General features: G+C 42.5%; 1 protein-coding gene and 1 long non-coding RNA gene across 3 annotated transcripts; both read right to left on the minus strand.

Annotated features, from left to right (window-relative positions):
* Window positions 1-3,117: 3,117 nt before the first annotated feature.
* impact (impact RWD domain protein) lies at window positions 3,118-20,490 on the minus strand. 2 transcript variants are annotated; one of them, XM_034530659.1, is made up of 11 exons: window positions 20,331-20,490; window positions 19,156-19,284; window positions 18,999-19,051; window positions 18,783-18,845; window positions 18,587-18,672; window positions 14,948-15,085; window positions 14,765-14,859; window positions 13,433-13,506; window positions 13,180-13,270; window positions 5,502-5,620; window positions 3,118-3,251 (listed from the first exon to the last, which is right to left on the minus strand). In XM_034530659.1, the coding sequence occupies exons 1-11, from the start codon at window positions 20,376-20,378 to the stop codon at window positions 3,125-3,127; spliced, it is 1,023 nt and encodes a 340-aa protein (XP_034386550.1). In that variant the 5' UTR covers window positions 20,379-20,490; the 3' UTR covers window positions 3,118-3,124. The 2 variants fall into 2 exon arrangements, with proteins under 2 accessions (XP_034386550.1, XP_034386552.1); XM_034530661.1 differs by having other exon boundaries at window positions 5,486-5,620.
* Window positions 10,264-11,530, minus strand: LOC117729518. Its single transcript, XR_004609373.1, has 2 exons — window positions 11,150-11,530; window positions 10,264-10,801 (listed from the first exon to the last, which is right to left on the minus strand). It is a non-coding gene; the product is annotated as an uncharacterized LOC117729518 (long non-coding RNA).
* Window positions 20,491-20,536: the final 46 nt, after the last annotated feature.

A 20,536-nucleotide genomic window follows, 5' to 3' on the forward strand; every position in this document is an offset into this window, starting at 1 on the left:
GTGCTGGTTGTGCTGGTGACAGCTGGTTGTGCTGGTTGTGCTGGTGACAGCTGAGCCCTGGATGGTTTGTAAGAAAGTCACATGAACCGGCCCTGGAGTGGTTCACATGCAGAGCGCGTCTCTCCGAGCATCCGCTGACACCCAAACGGAGAAGTGACGCACAATCCCACTGGAGCCAACGAGAGTGTGTGTGTGTGTGTGTGTGTGTGTGATAAAAAGCCTGCAACTTCAAGCGCATGTCAAATGCAGCGCGGAAATAGTGAACCGTGAGAGCGAGTTTGAGAGCGCTCGTGTCAACGGAATTCAGTGAAGTTCGTTTTGTCTGATCATATTTTGCTGCAAACGCTGAATGAATCGAGACACACGAGGGCGAGTTTTCACCCGCTGACAGCGCACCATTAATATTTAAAACTAAAGGACGGCAAAAGCATCCTTCTGAACAAAGTCCTTCATTTAAAAGCTTCGCGATGATGATGAGGTTTTCTAATAAAGTGGATTCCAGAATCCTTGTGTGGGACTGATGGATATTAAGTGGTCATTTTTGTTAAGTGGTCATTTTTTTGAACAAATCTCATGTTTAATGAAAACATCTCATTTCAAGGCTTCTCAGTCTAGAGTTAATAACAATTTACGAGCCGTGAGACGTTATAATCCTGCAGGGAATTTCTGTATCACGCTGGTTCCCTTGATACGAAGCCAACGGGACTCCTCCACAGGATTGTTGGATTATTGCAGTAAATAAGCTCTGTGGCAAACAGACTCAAAATGACTAGAAATTATATTAAGAGGACGACAAAGACACAAAAAACATTACAAAGAGATGCAAAACGACCACAAAGAGACGCAAAACGACCACAAAGAAACACAAAACGGCAACAAAGAGACACAAACCCCTACAAAGAGACGTAAAACGACCACAAAGAGACACAAAGCGACAACAAAGAGACACAAAACGACAACAAAGAGATGCAAAACGACCACAAAGAGACGCAAAACGGCAACAAAGAGACACAAACGCCTACAAAAAGACACAAAACGACAACAAAGAGACACAAAAGCCTACAAAAAGACACAAAACGACAACAAATAGACGCAAAACGACCACAAAGAGACACAAAGCGACAACAAAGAGACACAAAACGACAACAAAGAGATGCAAAACGACCACAAAGAGACACAAAACGACCACAAAGAGACACAAAACGACCGCAAAGAGACACAAAACGGCAACAAAGAGACACAAACGCCTACAAAGAGACGCAAAACGACAACAAAGAGACGCAAACGCCTACAAAGAGACGCAAAACGACAACAAAGAGACGCAAAACAACCACAAAGAGACACAAAGCGACCACAAAGAGATGCAAAACGACTACAAAGAGACACACAACGACAACAAAGAGACGCAAAACGACCACAAAGAGACACAAAGCGACAACAAAGAGACACAAAACGACAACAAAGAGATGCAAAAAAACCACAAAGACACAAAACGGCAACAAAGAGACACAAACGCCTACAAAGAGACACAAAACGACCACAGAGACACAAAACGACCAGAAAGAGACACAAAACGACCACAAAGAGACACAAAGCGACAACAAAGAGACTCAAAACGACCACAAAGAGACACAAAACGGCAACAAAGAGATACAAACGCCTACAAAGAGACACAAAACGACAACAAAGAGACGCAAAACGACCACAAAGAGACACAAAGCGACAACAAAGAGACACAAAACGACAACAAAGAGATGCAAAACGACCACAAAGAGACGCAAAACGACCACAAAGAGACACAAAACGACCACAAAGAGACACAAAACGACCGCAAAGAGACACAAAACGGCAACAAAGAGACACAAACGCCTACAAAGAGACGCAAAACGACAACAAAGAGACGCAAACGCCTACAAAGAGACGCAAAACGACAACAAAGAGACGCAAAACAACCACAAAGAGACACAAAGCGACCACAAAGAGATGCAAAACGACTACAAAGAGACACACAACGACAACAAAGAGACGCAAAACGACCACAAAGAGACACAAAGCGACAACAAAGAGACACAAAACGACAACAAAGAGATGCAAAAAAACCACAAAGACACAAAACGGCAACAAAGAGACACAAACGCCTACAAAGAGACACAAAACGACCACAGAGACACAAAACGACCAGAAAGAGACACAAAACGACAACAAAGAGATACAAACGCCTACAAAGAGACACAAAACGACAACAAAGAGACGCAAAACGACCACAAAGAGACACAAAGCGACAACAAAGAGACACAAAACGACAACAAAGAGATGCAAAACGACCACAAAGAGACGCAAAACGACCACAAAGAGACACAAAACGACCACAAAGAGACACAAAACGACCGCAAAGAGACACAAAACGGCAACAAAGAGACACAAACCCCTACAAAGAGACGCAAAACGACAACAAAGAGACGCAAAACGACCAGAAAGAGACACAAAACGACAACAAAGAGACACAAAACGACCACAAAGAGACACAAAGCGACAACAAAGAGACGCAAAACGACTACAAAGAGACACACAACGACCACAAAGCGACAACAAAGAGACGCAAAACGACAACAAAGAGACGCAAAACGACCACAGAGACACAAAACGACCAGAAAGAGACACAAAACGACCACAAAGAGACACAAAGCGACAACAAAGAGACTCAAAACGACTACAAAGAGACACACAACGACCACAAAGAGACAAAGCGACAACAAAGAGACGCAAAACGACTATATAGAGCTGCAAACTGACAAAAAAAAAAAAAAAAGTACAAAAAGACCAAAACAAATACAAAGAGACACAAAACAACAAAAAGAGGCTAAAGAACTACACCATGTGTGTCTTGCTTCTATGCAGTTTGGCCGTCTCGTTGCTTGTTAGCGAACGCCTTTTTTAAGGCACGTAAAAGCTTCAGGAGTTCACAAGCGGTGCATTCACTGTGAACACGTCTCTTTCTGACCTTTTACCCGAGACACATTCATAGCACCACTTTGAAAACGAGGAAACCGCAAAATCCGTTTTTTTTGCAGCACTTAAGTCGTAAACTCGAATAAATTATTTGTAATTGCAAGCAAATCCCAGTTTATGTCAATGAAGACGCATTTTTAATCGTCTTGAAAACAAGTCTGTGCTCTTCATCTTCCTGACGTTCACTTTGTCTTCCTGCTTTTTGGCCTCTTGGCCTTCGCTCCAGATTTGGCGGCTTCCTCCTGTGGAGCGAGAGCAAAAAGGTGGTTAGAGAACGACGATCTCGCATTAGCGCTCCGCTTAAATGGCGCCCAAGCTTTTGTTCCCCCCCATGTGTAATATTTAAGTGCCGTTCTATAAAGCTCCGTGACTCGGTGTTCGAACAGACCCCCCCCTCCCCCTGAAGTCCCGCTGCGTTTTCGTTGCCTAACTGAAATGTGCAAATTACAAGGTGCTGACTGGCTTTCCTCCCACTGTTTTAATGTATTCAAATAATTGCTTCGCTCCAAACATTGCATTCTCCAGTACTCTTACAAAACATCCTAATTATTGCTTTTGACAAAGCGGGCCGCCGACCACATCTCAACAGCCCTTTCAGGTGCGGGGGAGGGGGGGGTAGAAAAAGAAAGAAAGCATAATTGATAATTCTGTGAACACATGATTTCTTTCATGTCTCATAATGGAGTTTGAAATGAGGCTCTAAACTCTCTAAACTGAGCAAAAAATCATTTTGCAGAACTTCTTCCAATACGGTTTACTGAGATATTTCCTGCAATATTCAAACCTGTAACAACCCAAAAATAAATCCCAGTGTAGAATCTGACCGTCCGACCTTTGACCTTTTACATCACTCTGTCGTTTATTGACATTTTTAAAAAACGAGCTGAAGAGCACCGTGGAGACATTTTCAGGGCGCTGGAGACTAACCTGTCAATCAGAAACGCTTTTGACGGACTTCAGGCGACTGAAACCAAGAGGTTTTGTTTTTTATTGTTTTTATATGGGTTTTTTTTTTGGGGGGGGGGGTTTGCAGGGTACCTTTTAATCTATATCCGAGGCAGCAGCTGAAAAGGTCAATCACGTTACCGATGGAAGTAACTTTTTTCGAAGAACACAAAGACGGCTTCAAAGCATATATATATATATATACATATATATATATATACATATACATTATCTGAGAGCGTCTTCTCTTCTGACATTCAGACTCTGCTTTGGTTGTCAAAAAGGAGATAAAAAAGGAAATATCAAGGGTGAACTAGGCCCTCGGAGGTTCTCCACCTTCAGAGGTGAGAAATACCTTTAACCCGCTAATTAGCATTTTTGGTCTGATTTAATATAGAATATATACAATTCAGTTCATGAACTTACACTTATATGTTATTGAATATTTATTAAATAACCATGTTATTGTTAAATAAGGATTTCTAAATGGACGCTAATTTTTAAATGTATTTTTTTTTTTAATCTCACGTACCCCCAGACGTGGCCCCAGGGGTAAAGGTCGATTTAACATAAAGACACAGCGCAACAATACACGTGTGTGTGTGTGTGTGTATGTCGTCCTCGTGACTTCACCCATTGATTTGTGGACTGTGGATATTTGCATTTATTTGAACCCAAACAACTATCTTTTCCTACAGCTAAGTAGTTTTTTTTACCTAAACCTAGCTAAGTACTTCCCGAATCTTTTCCGAAACCTAACTAAGTAGTTTTGTAACCTAAACCTAACTAAGTCCTTTAAGATATTTGACCTAAACCTAACTAAGTCCTTTAAGATCTTTTACCTAACCTAACTAAGTCCATCCATCCATCCATTTTCAATACCTCATTAGGGTCGCGGGGCGCTGGAGCCTATCCCAGCTGACATAGGGCGAAGGCAGGGGACACCCTGGACAGGCCGCCAGTCCATCGAGGGCACATGTAGGGACATACAACCATTCACTCTCACATTCACACCTATGGGACATTTAGAGATCAATTAACCTGCAGCATGTCTTTGGACTGTGGGAGGAAGCCGGAGAGCCCGGAGAGAACCCACGCTGCCACGGGGAGAACATGCAAACTCCACACAGAAGGACCGCTCCGACAGGGAATCGAACCCGCGGCCCTCTTGCTGTGAGGCGACAGTGCTAGCCACTACACCACCGTGCAGCCCAACCTAACTAAGTCCTTTAAGATATTTTACCTAAACCTAACTAAGTCCTTTAAGATCTTTTCCTAAACCTAACTAAGTCCTTTAAGATATTTTACCTAAACCTAACTAAGTCCTTGTTTACTTTTTTCGTAAGACATGAGTATAAGGCATTGTACAAGGAAACCTTGTCTCTGCCCTGAGCGGCGAGTCCCCGGTTCGAGTCCCAGCTGGACAAACCGTCATTCCTCTCCTCTCTTCCTGTCTCACTCCGTCATTACTATCAAATAAAAAGGTGTAAAAAGAAGACGTGTCCGAGGGAGATGACGGACAGCGTCTCACCGGTGAGGCGGCGTACCCCTCCTCCACCAGGATGTTCCGAGCGCAGTTGTTGATGTGTTTGAAGCGGTCCGGACCCAGCAGAACGCCGCCGTACCATCGAGACACGACCACGGCGACGTTGCGCACGTCCAGGATCTGCGGCGAGGCACAAAACACATTATGAATCAAACACAATAAATATGTGACGATGACACCCTTCGCCCGGGGGCCGACGACCATTTTCAGGAGGCCTCCCCAGACATTTCACACCCGAGATCTGATCCGACGGGTTGACGACTCTCCGTTAAGTGTGTCTGACTCGGGCCGCCAGCTGTCACTCAGAAGCTGAGATCGTGCGGGTGGGGGTGGGCCTTAAATGGCAGATGGTGAGGAAATTTAAAAAAAAACACCCTTTCATCTTTTGAGTGTGACCGGCTAGCGTTAGCGAGCACAGAGACACGGAAGGGGGGGGGGGGGAGTTTTTTTTAAGGGTTTTAAATCATCCATAAAAATCACGGAGATTCCTTCGAGCACTTCAACCCACGCTGTTTGCGAAAGAACGACAATAAATATACACTCAAACCAGATAAAACGAGAACCCACAAATAACCAGACGAGTTAAAGTGACAGGCAAAAAAAAGACAGTAGTGAATAAAAAGCTGCTCCAATTAAAGTTTTACGTTAAAAAAAACAAAGTGTAACTGTGAAGAATCAAACAAACAATGAATGTCAAACCCCCGTGTGGAGGAGGGATTGTGATTATGTGCAAACTCATATCTCATATTCACAGACTACTTTATTGCCTTTTTATACAAAAGGCCGTCAAGAAGCGAATCCCGTCTTAAAATGTCTTATAAGAAAAATATTTTAAAAAAAATAGTACCTGTGGGAAAAAAGGCCGCCTGACAGCTGTGAACGCTCAATTTGCCTCCTCAAAATGTCACGTGGAGACGATAATTTGCCTCGGCAACACACATAAAAAAAGGGCAATGCCATTAGTGGAGGATGGGGGGGTGTGGGGGGGGGGCTCATCCACATCTGGCTGCTCACACTATTAATTAGATCCTCTTTTCTTTTAAATTCATTACGACACACTTCCACATTCAGAGCCACAAAGAACAACTTTAAATGAGGAAACGGGGAAGAGAGGGCTCGAGGAGACGAATGAGATTAGAGGAGAATAGATTAAGGAGAAAGCTCTTCATGTAAAGTGCGACGAGTGGGAGATTAATCAGCGTTGGGGGGAGTGTGTGTGTGTGTGTGTGGGGGGGGGGGCGGGAGGCTGATGCCATCACTCCGGCTACAGTATTATAGGTCGGTCAGCTGCAGGAAGTCTTTTCCTCGTGTCCGCGTGAGGCTGAGCGGATGCGACGGAGAGGTTTTCACAAATGTCAAAAACGATTGGGAGTGTTCATGTCACGGGAATCAGGGGGGGGGGGGGGGGGGGGGGGGGGGGGGGGGGGGTCACACACCTTGTGATGTACGGAAATATCTACTCAGGCAGCTTCGCAAGACCCTTTAAAATATAAATGAACGTCAGCGATGCTGATGAAGCTGTTTTTTGTTTTCGGCATCGGAGTTAAATAGTAGAGAAATACACGAGCTGCTGCTTCATCGCTATGGTCTCTCTCATAAAGACTCACCTCAAGTTCTGAAAAGGGAAGCTATTGCTGAAGTGCCTTAGTCCACCAGGGGGCGACTCCTCTGGTTGTATAGAAGTCTACGCTTCATGTGTTAAAGCTGCATTCTCTCTCCTGACCACCAGGGGGCGACTCCTCTGGTTGTATAGAAGTCTACGCTTCATGTGGTAAAGCTGCATTCTCTCTCCTGACCACCAGGGGGCGACTCCTCTGGTTGTATAGAAGTCTACGCTTCATGTGTTAAAGCTGCATTCTCTCTACTGACCACCAGGGGGGCGACTCCTCTGGTTGTATAGAAGTCTATGCTTCATGTCTTAAAGCTGCATTCTCTCTACTGACCACCAGGGGGCGACTCCTCTGGTTGTATAGAAGTTTACGCTTCATGTGTTAAAGCTGCATTCTCTCTACTGACCACCAGGGGGCGACTCCTCTGGTTGTATAGAAGTCTATACTTCATGTCTTAAAGCTGCATTCTCTCTACTGACCACCAGGGGGCGACTCCTCTGGTTGTATAGAAGTCTATGCTTCATGTGTTAAAGCTGCGTTCTCTCTCCTGACCACCAGGGGGTGACTCCTCTGGTTGTATAGAAGTCTATGCTTCATGTCTTAAAGCTGCATTCTCTCTCCTGACCACCAGGGGGCGACTCCTCTGGTTGTATAGAAGTCTATGCTTCATGTGTTAAAGCTGCATTCTCTCTCCTGACCACCAGGGGGCGACTCCTCTGGTTGTATAGAAGTCTATGCTTCATGTGTTAAAGCTGCATTCTCTCTCCTGACCACCAGGGGGCGACTCCTCTGGTTGTATAGAAGTCTATATAAATGACTCTACTTCTCTTGATGTATTCCCGCAGTAAACATTGTAAACATTAGTTTTTGGTCTCAATCTCTAGTTTCAAGTCTTCTTCAATACAGCGTGATGTTCATTTAGTGAATTATGGTCATTTAGAGTCAAACAGACAATAAAGCAGGGGATGCTTTAGGGGCGGGGCTACAAGGTGATTGACAGGTCTCCACCAGTCGTGCACTGCGTCTCTACGTCTCTCCTCCACAGTCCAAATATGATCACTTCCTTTAGCTGGATGCATAATCCAAGATGCCAAACATTCAGATATTCACGGGGTTCACCGGGGGGGTCACCACGCGGTGGGCGCCGCCGTCATCTCACCAAACTAGTATGAACTTTGACACGAGTCACAGATCTCATCTGGAGGAGCTCTGATGCGACTCGGCACCGCCGGCTAATGGGAACGTCAGGACTGCTTCGAGTCATCGCCGAGCTCCGATTACGTGGAAAAATGTAATGCGATGAGTTTAAAACAAACCTTTCACTGGCCTTCATTCAATATTACGGCGAGAACTAAAGTGTGTGGACACGTTTCAGTGTGTGTGTGTGTGTGTGTGTGTGTGTGTGAATCATTGTGCCATCTGACAGCACAAGTGCCTCTTTGATACGTGGAATGAAAAGATTTTTTGTGGACTCTTCCTCCGGAGACATTATGTAGATATGAGTGGTCTTCATCGTAGAGAGAATACCCGATGTGGAGGTCTTTTCTGAAGACGTACACACAAGTTAACGTTTGGCTAATGTTAATCAACCCGTCCAACGGGCTAAAAGCAATTAAGGAAAATAACCTGACAATCATAATTCATAATTAATTAACATTAAAGGTCACAAAGCGCCTGAAGGAACACTGTTTCTGAGACTCGTCTCCGTATCAATTATTCGGGCATTCGAGCCGGATATTAATTGTTTCGGTTTGTAACTTTTCAAACATTTTGCCAAATACAAGTTCTTCAAATGTGTAAAATTTTGCAGCTTTTTTTTCTTCCTTTTTCTAAAAAGCATTCCTGTTTTTCTTCCAGAAGAGTTTTCATTTGCGTAACTTTAAAACATTTTTTTTTAAAACACAATACGTGTGTACGTAGTGTTCATAGTGAAGGAGAGAAATTAAAATGTGAACATGGGGTAGTGGTGCACTTTAGCCTCGTGTGGCCCGAGTCAGTATTACAACACGTCCTCGCAACAAATATACATTATTTTCCTTTTATAAACCTTTTTTTTCTCTCCACAGATGATATTTTATTTAAGTAAATTAAATAAATGTAACTTTCCACTATTTCCAGAAAACGAATCTCCAGTATTTAGAAATCAATAAGCTAATCCATTATATCCGAAGAGGAAGTGATGCAACATTTACTTCCTGTGAGCTGATGTCATTCACGTCCAACATTTTTTTTTTTAAACGCACAACATACTCGACATCGTATCGGCAAACTTTTGTATCACAAAAAAAAAAAAAAAGCATGTGTCAGTTTCTTTTTTTACATTACGAACGTTGTTTGGAACTACCGCATTGCATTGTGGGATGTTTACGCCGTCGTGGTGTTTGCATGCTGCATTATTTCACCAGAAATACTAAATAGTCCGACTCCACAATTAACTGCAACAGGAAATGAACCTCTTTGAGATTCAGGGAGTCATTTGTACTTTTTTTTTAAATGAACAATATTTTCATACGTCATAATCTAAAATTACTTTGGATTTTTATTTTTGTTCTACTCCTTCCAGGAACAGAACTAGTGTGTTGATTTGGCACATTTGTTAATTTTCCTCCTCTCACACTTATCTTTACAGATTGAAAATGTATCTAAAAGGAAGAAAAATAGTAATTGTTAATCAATACTCGATGACGTGTGGCGGTTTTTAATCAACACGTTTCCATGACCACATCTCCCTTTGCCTCGTACATATAAATGTATGTATATATATATATATATATATATATATATATATATATACATATATATACGTATATATATATATATATATACGTATATATACGTATATATATATAAAAAAACATTTACTTTTATTCACATCAGGTGATGTGGAAAAATGGCCTATATATATTTTTAAAATTTGTATGTATATATACGTATATATATATATATATATATATATATATATATATATATATATATATATATATATACGTATATATATATGTATATATGTATATATACAAATTTTAAAAATATATATAGGCCATTTTTCCACATCACCTGATGTGAATAAAAGTAAATGTTTTTTTTAAATGTCAAAAATGTCACCTCTAAAATGTTCAATTAGCATGAATATACCAGACTGTACCTCTTTGATCTATTTCACAGGTGATTTAATATCACGTTTCAACGAGATCTCTCAGATTCTGTGAGAAAAGCTGCTTACGCATAACAATGAGAAGAAGAAAAAAAGGTCAGCAGTTGATGCCAAATAGTGTCGAGAGTGAAAATGAACGAGGCGGAGAACAGATGGCCGTTAAAAACCACCGGCGCTCAAAGAAGAGACCTCAGTCTAGTCCTGGTCCTTTATAAGACCTCGGTCTAGTCCCAGTCCTCCATAAGACCTCGGTCTAGTCTCAGTCCTCCATAAGACCTCAGTCTAGTCTCGGTCCTCCATAAGACCTCGGTCTAGTCCCTGTTCTCCATAAGACCTCGGTCTAGTCCTGGTCCTCTATAAGACCTCAGTCTAGTCCCTGTTCTCCATAAGACCTCGGTCTAGTCTCAGTCCTCCATAAGACCTCAGTCTAGTCTCGGTCCTCTATAAGACCTCAGTCTAGTCCCTGTTCTCCATAAGACCTCGGTCTAGTCTCAGTCCTCCATAAGACCTCAGTCTAGTCTCGGTCCTCCATAAGACCTCAGTCTAGTCCCGACCCTCTATAAGACCTCAGTCTAGTCTCAGTCCTCCATAAGACCTCAGTCTAGTCCCAGTCCTCTATAAGACCTCAGTCTAGTCCCGGTCCTCCATAAGACCTCAGTCTAGTCTTGGTCCTCTATAAGACCTCAGTCTAGTCCCGACCCTCTATAAGACCTCAGTCTAGTCTCAGTCCTCCATAAGACCTCAGTCTAGTCCCAGTCCTCTATAAGACCTCAGTCTAGTCCCGGTCCACCATAAGACCTCAGTCTAGTCCCGACCCTCTATAAGACCTCAGTTTAGTCTCAGTCCTCCATAAGACCTCAGTCTAGTCCCGACCCTCCATAAGACCTCGGTCTAGTCCCTGTTCTCCATAAGACCTCGGTCTAGTCCTGGTCCTCTATAAGACCTCAGTCTAGTCCCTGTTCTCCATAAGACCTCGGTCTAGTCTCAGTCCTCCATAAGACCTCGGTCTAGTCTCGGTCCTCTATAAGACCTCAGTCTAGTCCCTGTTCTCCATAAGACCTCAGTCTAGTCCCAGTCCTCCATAAGACCTCAGTCTAGTCCCTGTTCTCCATAAGACCTCAGTCTAGTCTCAGTCCTCCATAAGACCTCGGTCTAGTCTCGGTCCTCTATAAGACCTCAGTCTAGTCCCGACCCTCTATAAGACCTCAGTCTAGTCTCAGTCCTCCATAAGACCTCAGTCTAGTCCCAGTCCTCTATAAGACCTCAGTCTAGTCCCAGTCCTCTATAAGACCTCAGTCTAGTCCCAGTCCTCTATAAGACCTCAGTCTAGTCCCGGTCCACCATAAGACCTCAGTCTAGTCCCGACCCTCTATAAGACCTCAGTCTAGTCCCGACCCTCTATAAGACCTCAGTCTAGTCCCAGTCCTCCATAAGACCTCAGTCTATCCTCAGTCCTCTATAAGACCTCAGTCTAGTCTCAGTCCTCCATAAGACCTCAGTCTAGTCCCAGTCCTCTATAAGACCTCAGTCTAGTCCCAGTCCTCTATAAGACCTCAGTCTAGTCCCGACCCTCTATAAGACCTCAGTCTAGTCTCAGTCCTCCATAAGACCTCAGTCTAGTCTCGGTCCTCCATAAGACCTCGGTCTAGTCCCTGTTCTCCATAAGACCTCGGTCTAGTCCTGGTCCTCTATAAGACCTCAGTCTAGTCCCTGTTCTCCATAAGACCTCGGTCTAGTCTCAGTCCTCCATAAGACCTCAGTCTAGTCTCGGTCCTCTATAAGACCTCAGTCTAGTCCCTGTTCTCCATAAGACCTCGGTCTAGTCTCAGTCCTCCATAAGACCTCAGTCTAGTCTCGGTCCTCCATAAGACCTCGGTCTAGTCCCTGTTCTCCATAAGACCTCGGTCTAGTCCTGGTCCTCTATAAGACCTCGGTCTAGTCTCGGTCCTCCATAAGACCTCGGTCTAGTCCCTGTTCTCCATAAGACCTCGGTCTAGTCTCAGTCCTCCATAAGACCTCGGTCTAGTCTCGGTCCTCCATAAGACCTCGGTCTAGTCCCTGTTCTCCATAAGACCTCGGTCTAGTCCTGGTCCTCTATAAGACCTCAGTCTAGTCCCTGTTCTCCATAAGACCTCGGTCTAGTCTCAGTCCTCCATAAGACCTCGGTCTAGTCTCGGTCCTCTATAAGACCTCAGTCTAGTCCCTGTTCTCCATAAGACCTCAGTCTAGTCCCAGTCCTCCATAAGACCTCAGTCTAGTCCCTGTTCTCCATAAGACCTCAGTCTAGTCTCAGTCCTCCATAAGACCTCGGTCTAGTCTCGGTCCTCTATAAGACCTCAGTCTAGTCCCGACCCTCTATAAGACCTCAGTCTAGTCTCAGTCCTCCATAAGACCTCAGTCTAGTCCCAGTCCTCTATAAGACCTCAGTCTAGTCCCAGTCCTCTATAAGACCTCAGTCTAGTCCCGGTCCACCATAAGACCTCAGTCTAGTCCCGGTCCACCATAAGACCTCAGTCTAGTCCCGACCCTCTATAAGACCTCAGTCTAGTCCCAGTCCTCCATAAGACCTCAGTCTATCCTCAGTCCTCTATAAGACCTCAGTCTAGTCCCAGTCCTCCATAAGACCTCAGTCTATCCTCAGTCCTCCATAAGACCTCAGTCTAGTCCCGGTCCTCCATAAGACCTCAGTCTAGTCCCGGTCCTCCATAAGACCTCAGTCTAGTCCCGGTCCTCCATAAGACCTCAGTCTAGTCCCGGTCCTCCATAAGACCTCAGTCTAGTCCCGGTCCTCCATAAGACCTCAGTCTAGTCCCGGTCCTCCATAAGACCTCAGTCTAGTGAGGGGCTCTTGTTGCGTCACGTCAGCATTTCTGTGAGGGAGGGTGGGGGGGGAGCCCCGGAGGACTTGTGAGGACCTGCAGCAGGTGCAGCAGCCGTCCCCCCGCGGCGGTCTCGCCGTCGTCCTCGCAGTCCTGCAGGAAGCTGTTCTGGTCCTCGCGGTAAATCCTACCGAAGCACAGACAACCGCGACAGCTTGAGACGTTTCTGAGGTAAATGTCAGCGGTAATGACCAGCCGGCGAGTGCTCGTCATCCTCATTAGCACATACACACACACACACACACACACACACACACACACACACACACACACACGTGACACCACTGACCTGTATGCGTAGATGTTATGAGTGGCGCTGGCTATCTTCTTGTTCTCGTACAGCTTCCCCAGGACCAGCTTCACCTGCGGCACACGACAGGTGGAGCACGTCATTCCTCACCTCACGGGGACTTTCTTTTTTTTACGTGTCCTCGGAAAAACTTAAATTATTATTTTTTTTTTTTTTTTTACCTATTAAAAATAAATCATCTGTCGTTTTAAGTCGATCAAGTCTTTTTTTTATTAGTTATTTCTCTGCTGTGTTTTTATGACTTAACTCGAGCCTCTAGTGGCGGAATAGAGTATTACAACAACAAACACTATTTAAATCAGACGTTTATTAACTTATTTCTCTTTTCTTTCTTTTTTTACCTCTCTGGGCTTCCGTACTATACCGCATTAAAAATATTCACCCTCCGAAGAACCTATTTCTCTTTTATGGAGCTCAATAGTGTTCAATATTTATATTCATGAATGCAAGATAATAAAACAAACAAATAAATAAATAAAAAAACAGAAAAAATAAGTTAAGAAATAATAAAAGCTCAACACATTGTACATTTGTACAAACTATTCATATTATGTTTCATTAATTAGTTTTTATCTCAATAAAAGGAACCTTTTAAAAAGTTTTTTTTTTTATTCTAACGTTTTTTTGTTACCAATTAAACTCTATTTTATGGCACATTTCATGGACTTTAAGTATTTGTTATCTTGTCTTTTAACTTCTGTCCACACGACTGCAATAAACATCTCAGCAGCTGCATATAATGTAAATTATTATTATCATTATATTATATTATAATATAAAGTATCATCACGGAAGACTGACACAGAAGAAATGGGTGTCATTGGTGAAATGTAAATAGTAAACAAAAAGTCAATAAAACAGAAATTAATAATAATTAATAATAATTAATTGTTTTGGTTTATCTATTTTACACAATTTAATCAGTTTTTTTTTTTTTTTTAATGTATTTCACAATGTCTGATTTAAGTATTAAATATTGAACTCTGGAGCGCCACACAGTCTTTGTAAATAAATAAAGCTGAAAAGGCTCAAAACTCTTTTTTTTCTCCCCGTGGAGCAGATCTCGAGTGTTTCTCAATTGTATGCATTAAATATGCAAATGAGGCGCAGGTGGCAGCCTCTTCAGGTGCGTCTGCTCTCCGGAGGACTAAATATTTGCGTCTAAATAGCACTTCACAGCAGGTGGAAGGAGCCAGATGATGGTTCATTTTGAGAAAATATGCACACAACCTGTCGTTAGCCACTTAGTTAGTCAAATATATATATATATATATATATATATATAATTGTTGTTGTTGTTGTTGTTTTTACCTGTCTGGGAGTCACCACAGGTGCTAAGTGAGGCTGGAAGGTGCTGCGTCGGTCTGTGATGGCGTTCCCGTGTTTTATGGGAGGAGCCTCTTCATCTGCGGGTTAAACGTCGACAGTGAGTCGTGTTTTCTTTTCTTTCTTTTTTTACGTTCAAACGCAAATGTAAAAAAAAATGTGCGGTACCGTTTGCACGATCCGTGAAAAGATGAAAATGTTCTGTGTTCAGCTTGAGGGCCCTGAAGTCTGGTGCGTCTTCATCATCGTCGTCATCGTCGTCCACTTCCTCTTCGGCCGTCATGTTCACCTTCTCCGAAGGATCCACTGGAAGAAACGTTACGTTTTAATCAGGAGAGACATTCAAAAGTAAATGTTCACGCTCTGGTCGGTTGAGACTCGTCTTCTTTCAGACTGGAGGAAAGAAAACTTCTCAAAATACACATTTAGGGGTTTTATTTTACCGCTTTGTCTGTTTGCGTCCTCAGATTTAATCTAAATTCACCAAAAGTTACCGTTACGTGCCTCATTTGCACAGAGGGGTTAGTTCACACAGCATTCAGAGACTTATTTATACACATTTATTAATAAAAACTATATATTATGAAGCTTTATGCAGAGGGGTTAGTTCACACAGCATTCAGAGACTCATTTATACACATTTATTAATAAAAACTATATATTATGAAGCTTTATGGAGAGGGGTTAGTTCACACAGCATTCAGAGACTCATTTATACACATTTATTAATAAAAACTATATATTATGAAGCTTTATGCAGAGGGGTTAGTTCACACAGCATTCGGAGACTCATTTATACACATTTATTAATAAAAACTATATATTATGAAGCTTTATGCAGAGGGGTTAGTTCACACAGCATTCGGAGACTCATTTATACACATTTATTAATAAAAACTATATATTATGAAGCTTTATGGAGAGGGGTTAGTTCACACAGCATTCAGAGACTTATTTATACACATTTATTAATAAAAACTATATATTATGAAGCTTTATGCAGAGGGGTTAGTTCACACAGCATTCAGAGACTCATTTATACACATTTATTAATAAAAACTATATATTATGAAGCTTTATGCAGAGGGGTTTGTTCACACAGCATTCAGAGAGTCATTTATACACATTTATTAATAAAAACTATATATTATGAAGCTTTATGCAGAGGGGTTAGTTCACACAGCATTCAGAGACTCATTTATACACATCTATTAATAACAACTATATATTATGAAGCTTTATGCAGAGGGGTTGGTTCACACAGCATTCACTCATTTTTACTACATTTTAGAACTAAAAACATGGAGAAATATTTCCGTATTTTCTGATTTACGGAGTGATACAAAGAGATATAATAATAAATCCTTTGAATCTAATGTCAACAAAATGAAACGAACCTCCCTTCATCCAACGTAGCACATATTTGATAAGATAATGCCTTTGTTTGCATATTTAAAATCTACAATTTGTAATACAGCAATAATGTCCTTACTGTACGTAATATCTGTGATATATCTATTATTTAAATGTGTTTATCTTCTCCACCTGTCGTGTTTCTTAATCCTAAACCTGGAGCCCGTCAAAGGTCTGGCGGCTCGTCATTAAAAAGACACCAACTGAGCCACCTGATCCAGAATTAGCATTGCATGACCTTCACGTCGCCACCGGCAACGGCTTGGTGACCTTCGCGTCGGGCTTGGTGACCTTCGCGTCGGGCTTGGTGACCTTCGCGTCGGGCTTGGTGACCTATGACGACGCCAAGGACAAACCATTCATAATGGATGACGCCAATTAGAACCAGCAGGAAAGGATTAGAGGGCCGGTTCTCTGCTGGTTCAGAGGGGAACCGGAAAGAACGGGAGCCAGAACGTTGGGAGTCCCCCGTCCCCCTTTAGGACCCTCCTCTTTGATAATGCTGATGGTTATCATGTTTGCCTTGGACCAGCCCTGAGTTATGCTTCTATAAGCTTAAGATGCCCTTTGAAGAAGATTCACACCAAATATGGATTTTCTTTCTTGTCCCAAATAATATATATATATATATATATATATAGTTTTATATGTAAATATATATTAAAACAAAATATATATATATATATATATATATATATATATATATATTCCCTGAAAGCTGAAATACATATTTATGTTTGACCAATGAACCGTTTGTTCAAGCTAATGCGCTAAAAAAATATTGCTGTCCTTCTGCATAATAATTAGCTTTTGCTTCTGTTTGTTTTCGTACAGAGAGAGTGTGTATTTTGTGTATTTTCATAGAGTGTGTGTTTTGTGTATTTTCATAGAGAGTGTGTGTTTTCATAGAAATCAGTCCTTTATTGAGGCGTATCAAATGGACATTTCTCGCACTACGTGGCGCTTACCGCGCTCCTGATCAACTATAATGTACAAACACCACCAAATAAAGTGAGAAAAAAAACTAAATAAATACATCAATAATATATCTACACATAAGCTATATAAAAAAAAAAACATGCAACTTCATATCAAGGCGAACAAACCTGATATTCTTTCATCTCTTTGCTTCCCGTCTGGTCTCATTCATCCAAACTTCACCATCATCATCATCACCATTACGTGTCCTCCATTATGTTTGCTGCCTTTTTCATTTCCTTTTTTTTTTTTTTGGTGTAATGTGCATATAGCCTTATCATCCCCCCCCCCTCCCCCCCCCACACACACATCTCTTCTGAATGGCAAAAAGCTGTCAATCACGCTTCACTGAGTGCTGTGACCAGTTATACTTATTAACACATGAATTGCAGAGAAAAAGGACGATTCATAACCCCCTCTGGTTATTATTTGTCCGGCTTGTTGCTTTAGAAAAGAAGTCGGCCCTCGTAATGGAGGACACCGACTCCGGGATCGGCCTCCGATAAGCGAGCCGCATCGGACTCCAACAGAGAAAGACCCGACACTTTAATTTGCGTATATCTTCTTCTTTTTTTTCACACTTTCAAAAAAGGGGGATTCTGCCGAGGCAACCGACGCCATTACCGAGATATTGATCGTAAACCCCAAAAGGTCCATTCTGTCTTTTTAATGCACCCTCCGAGCCTTTTGTGCTCCTCTTATCACATCTGATAGCCGTCACACTAATGGAGGAGCATCTCAGCATTTAGATGTCAGATGTGTGTGTGTGTGTGTGTGTGTGTGTGTGTGTGTCTGTGTGTGTGTGTTGGGGCAGATTCATCCCGATACGACTATTTCTTTACAAATTATCTGATAATTCACGTGCTGATGAACAGAGTGCCGAGCTGTTAACACGTGGAGATGTTATCATGAACTTCCACCGCGGTCTCGTTCCCAGAGCACGCCCGTCTGAGAGAGACACAAGTAACTACACGAGACACACACACACACACACACACACACACACACACACACGCATTTTTTCTTCCTTTTTTGTCGTTGCTAATGTATCGTTATTGTTGTCATTATGTATCATATCTTGTAAAAGTAAATACTTTGTCGACAACATTACAGAGTCCTATATCTCATGTGTGTTCTCTATAATATTGTGAATTCTTTATATATATATATATATATATATATATATATATATATATATATATATATATATATATATATATATATATATATATAGGTGGCGGCTTCTTCCTTCACTGTGATATTATTTATCTCCGTTATGTGTAATTATTTGTTATTTATTTAATTGCAGCACAATGACAAGCGTTGTTGCCACTTAATCATTGCAAATATAAAGTTTGAGGGTACCTAAAGTGGGCGGTACCTAAAGTGGGCGGGGCTTAGCGGCTCTTGCCTCACCTGTTTCCGAGCTCCGGGATTTCTCCACGAGGAATTGTCGAATGGTTTCCACCCACAGGTAGAGGAGGCTCTCTCCCGCGTGCTGCCTGTCGAAATTTAAACGAATGCATGTGAGTTTTTGTTGTTTTACTGCAGAAGCGACCGGGCGAAAGCCTCCGGTTGCCGTGGCGATCACATTGACCTGCGCAGCACTCACGCGTAGAGGTCTTCCAAGCCGCTCGCCAGCGCGCTCCTCTCGGGGCCCCGAAGCCACACCGCACTGCAGAGAGCAGGCACGGGGTTATGGCGTGTGGGGGGCGGGGTTATGGCGTGTGGGGGGGCGGGGTTATGGAGTGTGGGGGGCGGGGTTATGGAGTGGGGTGGGCGGGGTTCTATCAATTCTGCAGAACATTTGAGAGGGAAATAGACTCACTTGATCTGGTAGATGGGCGGAGCGGCGCTCGGGTAATCAGGTGGAAGAATTATCTGATTAATAAGAAAAGATTTATTAAAAGATATATATATATATATATATATATATATATATATATATATATATATATATATATATAAATAGTTTTTCCCTCTACCTGCAAACATGCTGTCAGTTTTGGCTCTTCCAAGTCATCTGATATTTTGATGCAGAATATTCTGGACGCTTCATCGATGACGCACCACTCATCTCCGTAGATGGAAGCCAGAGCCTCGACCTCTTCGATCTGAGCGTGAGGAAAACAATAACAGAGCAACAGAGATCGATCATACGCGTGGACGTGAGTTGGAGCTTTACGTAAGTACATTTTTGTATTTAAGTGAAATAAATAATATTAAATCTATGCAAAAACACACAAAAGGCTGTATAAATTTATATTTTTTGACTATACTTAAAGAAAACAATGACCACTTAGAGTCACTTATATCACATTCAAATGCATTACAACAGTGACTCATGCATTATAAAAAAACGACTATGATGTATTACAAATATAGGAATTATACTATGATCCCTACAGTGATGGCCAGCAATTATGATGAAGGTAGAGTTACAGTTTGAAGACCTGTCTTGTAACACAGTTTGACTCTCCGCCACGGACAGTACAGTAGCTCTCACGAGCGCACACACACACGACTACACGTTTAATTATGTGTGATTTGTGTCCACCTTGTGTCTCCTCTTCATGCGGCTCTGGCTGCTGATGTGAACCTGCTGAGCTGCACACACCTGCATGTCGTGTTAATGAATCCAGACACCTGAGGGGCAACCTGTAGAGTGAGTGTGTGTGTGTGTGTGTGTGTGTGTGTGTGTGTGTGTGTGTGTGTGTGTGTGTGTGTGTGTGTGTGTGTGTGTGTGTGTGTGTGTGTGTGTGTGTGTGTGTGTGTGTGTGTGTGTGTGTGTGTGTGTGTGTGTGTGTGTGTGTGTGTGTGTGTGTGTGTGTGTGTGTGTGTGTGTGTGTGTGTGTGTGTGTGTGTGTGTGTGTGTGTGTGTGTGTGTGTGTGTGTGTGTGTGTGTGTGTGTGTGTGTGTGTGTGTGTGTGTGTGTGTGTGTGTGTGTGTGTGTGTGTGTTCCTTTATATTTAATTGTGTCAGATGTGTGGCAGCCAGTGCTATTTGATCTCATTTTAAACCGCCTGCTGCTGGACCTCCGGTTCACCGTTTGGCGCACGCCACATTAAAAAACGAGACACAAAACAGGACCTTGAACGCAACTTGCCAAGTTAGTTCTCAAACTCCAACCGGCGAGGTCGCAAAAGCAAACGCGTCTTACTTGATCCTGAAGGTCTCCTTCATTCTCCGGAAGTAGGAAGTCATCCATTTGTTGTCAGCTTTTATAAATGAGGACCTAAGTCGGTTAATAACCAGTTTACTTTAAATCGAAGGCACATGAAGTACATGTTGACATCCAGCCTGCATGCGTGACGCGTGGAATAGCTTCCGGGGCAAAGGGTCCCCCCAACAAAGTTATACATTATT

The sequence above is a fragment of the Cyclopterus lumpus genome, chromosome 4 (assembly GCF_009769545.1).
Source record: "Cyclopterus lumpus isolate fCycLum1 chromosome 4, fCycLum1.pri, whole genome shotgun sequence".
In the NCBI taxonomy this organism is placed as follows: domain Eukaryota; kingdom Metazoa; phylum Chordata; class Actinopteri; order Perciformes; family Cyclopteridae; genus Cyclopterus; species Cyclopterus lumpus.

What these genes read in the sequence shown, in the direction of transcription:
- impact (XM_034530659.1), bottom strand. Translation starts at nt 20,378, where the DNA reads ATGGATGACTTCCTACTTCCGGAGAATGAAGGAGACCTTCAGGATCAA. An exon ending in TTTCACGGATCGTGCAAACG is followed by an intron (nt 14,860 to 14,947) that starts GTACCGCACATT and finishes TTTAACCCGCAG; the next exon opens with ATGAAGAGGCTCCTCCCATA. An exon ending in GGCTGCTGCACCTGCTGCAG is followed by an intron (nt 5,621 to 13,179) that starts GTCCTCACAAGT and finishes GCCTCGCCGCAG; the next exon opens with ATCCTGGACGTGCGCAACGT.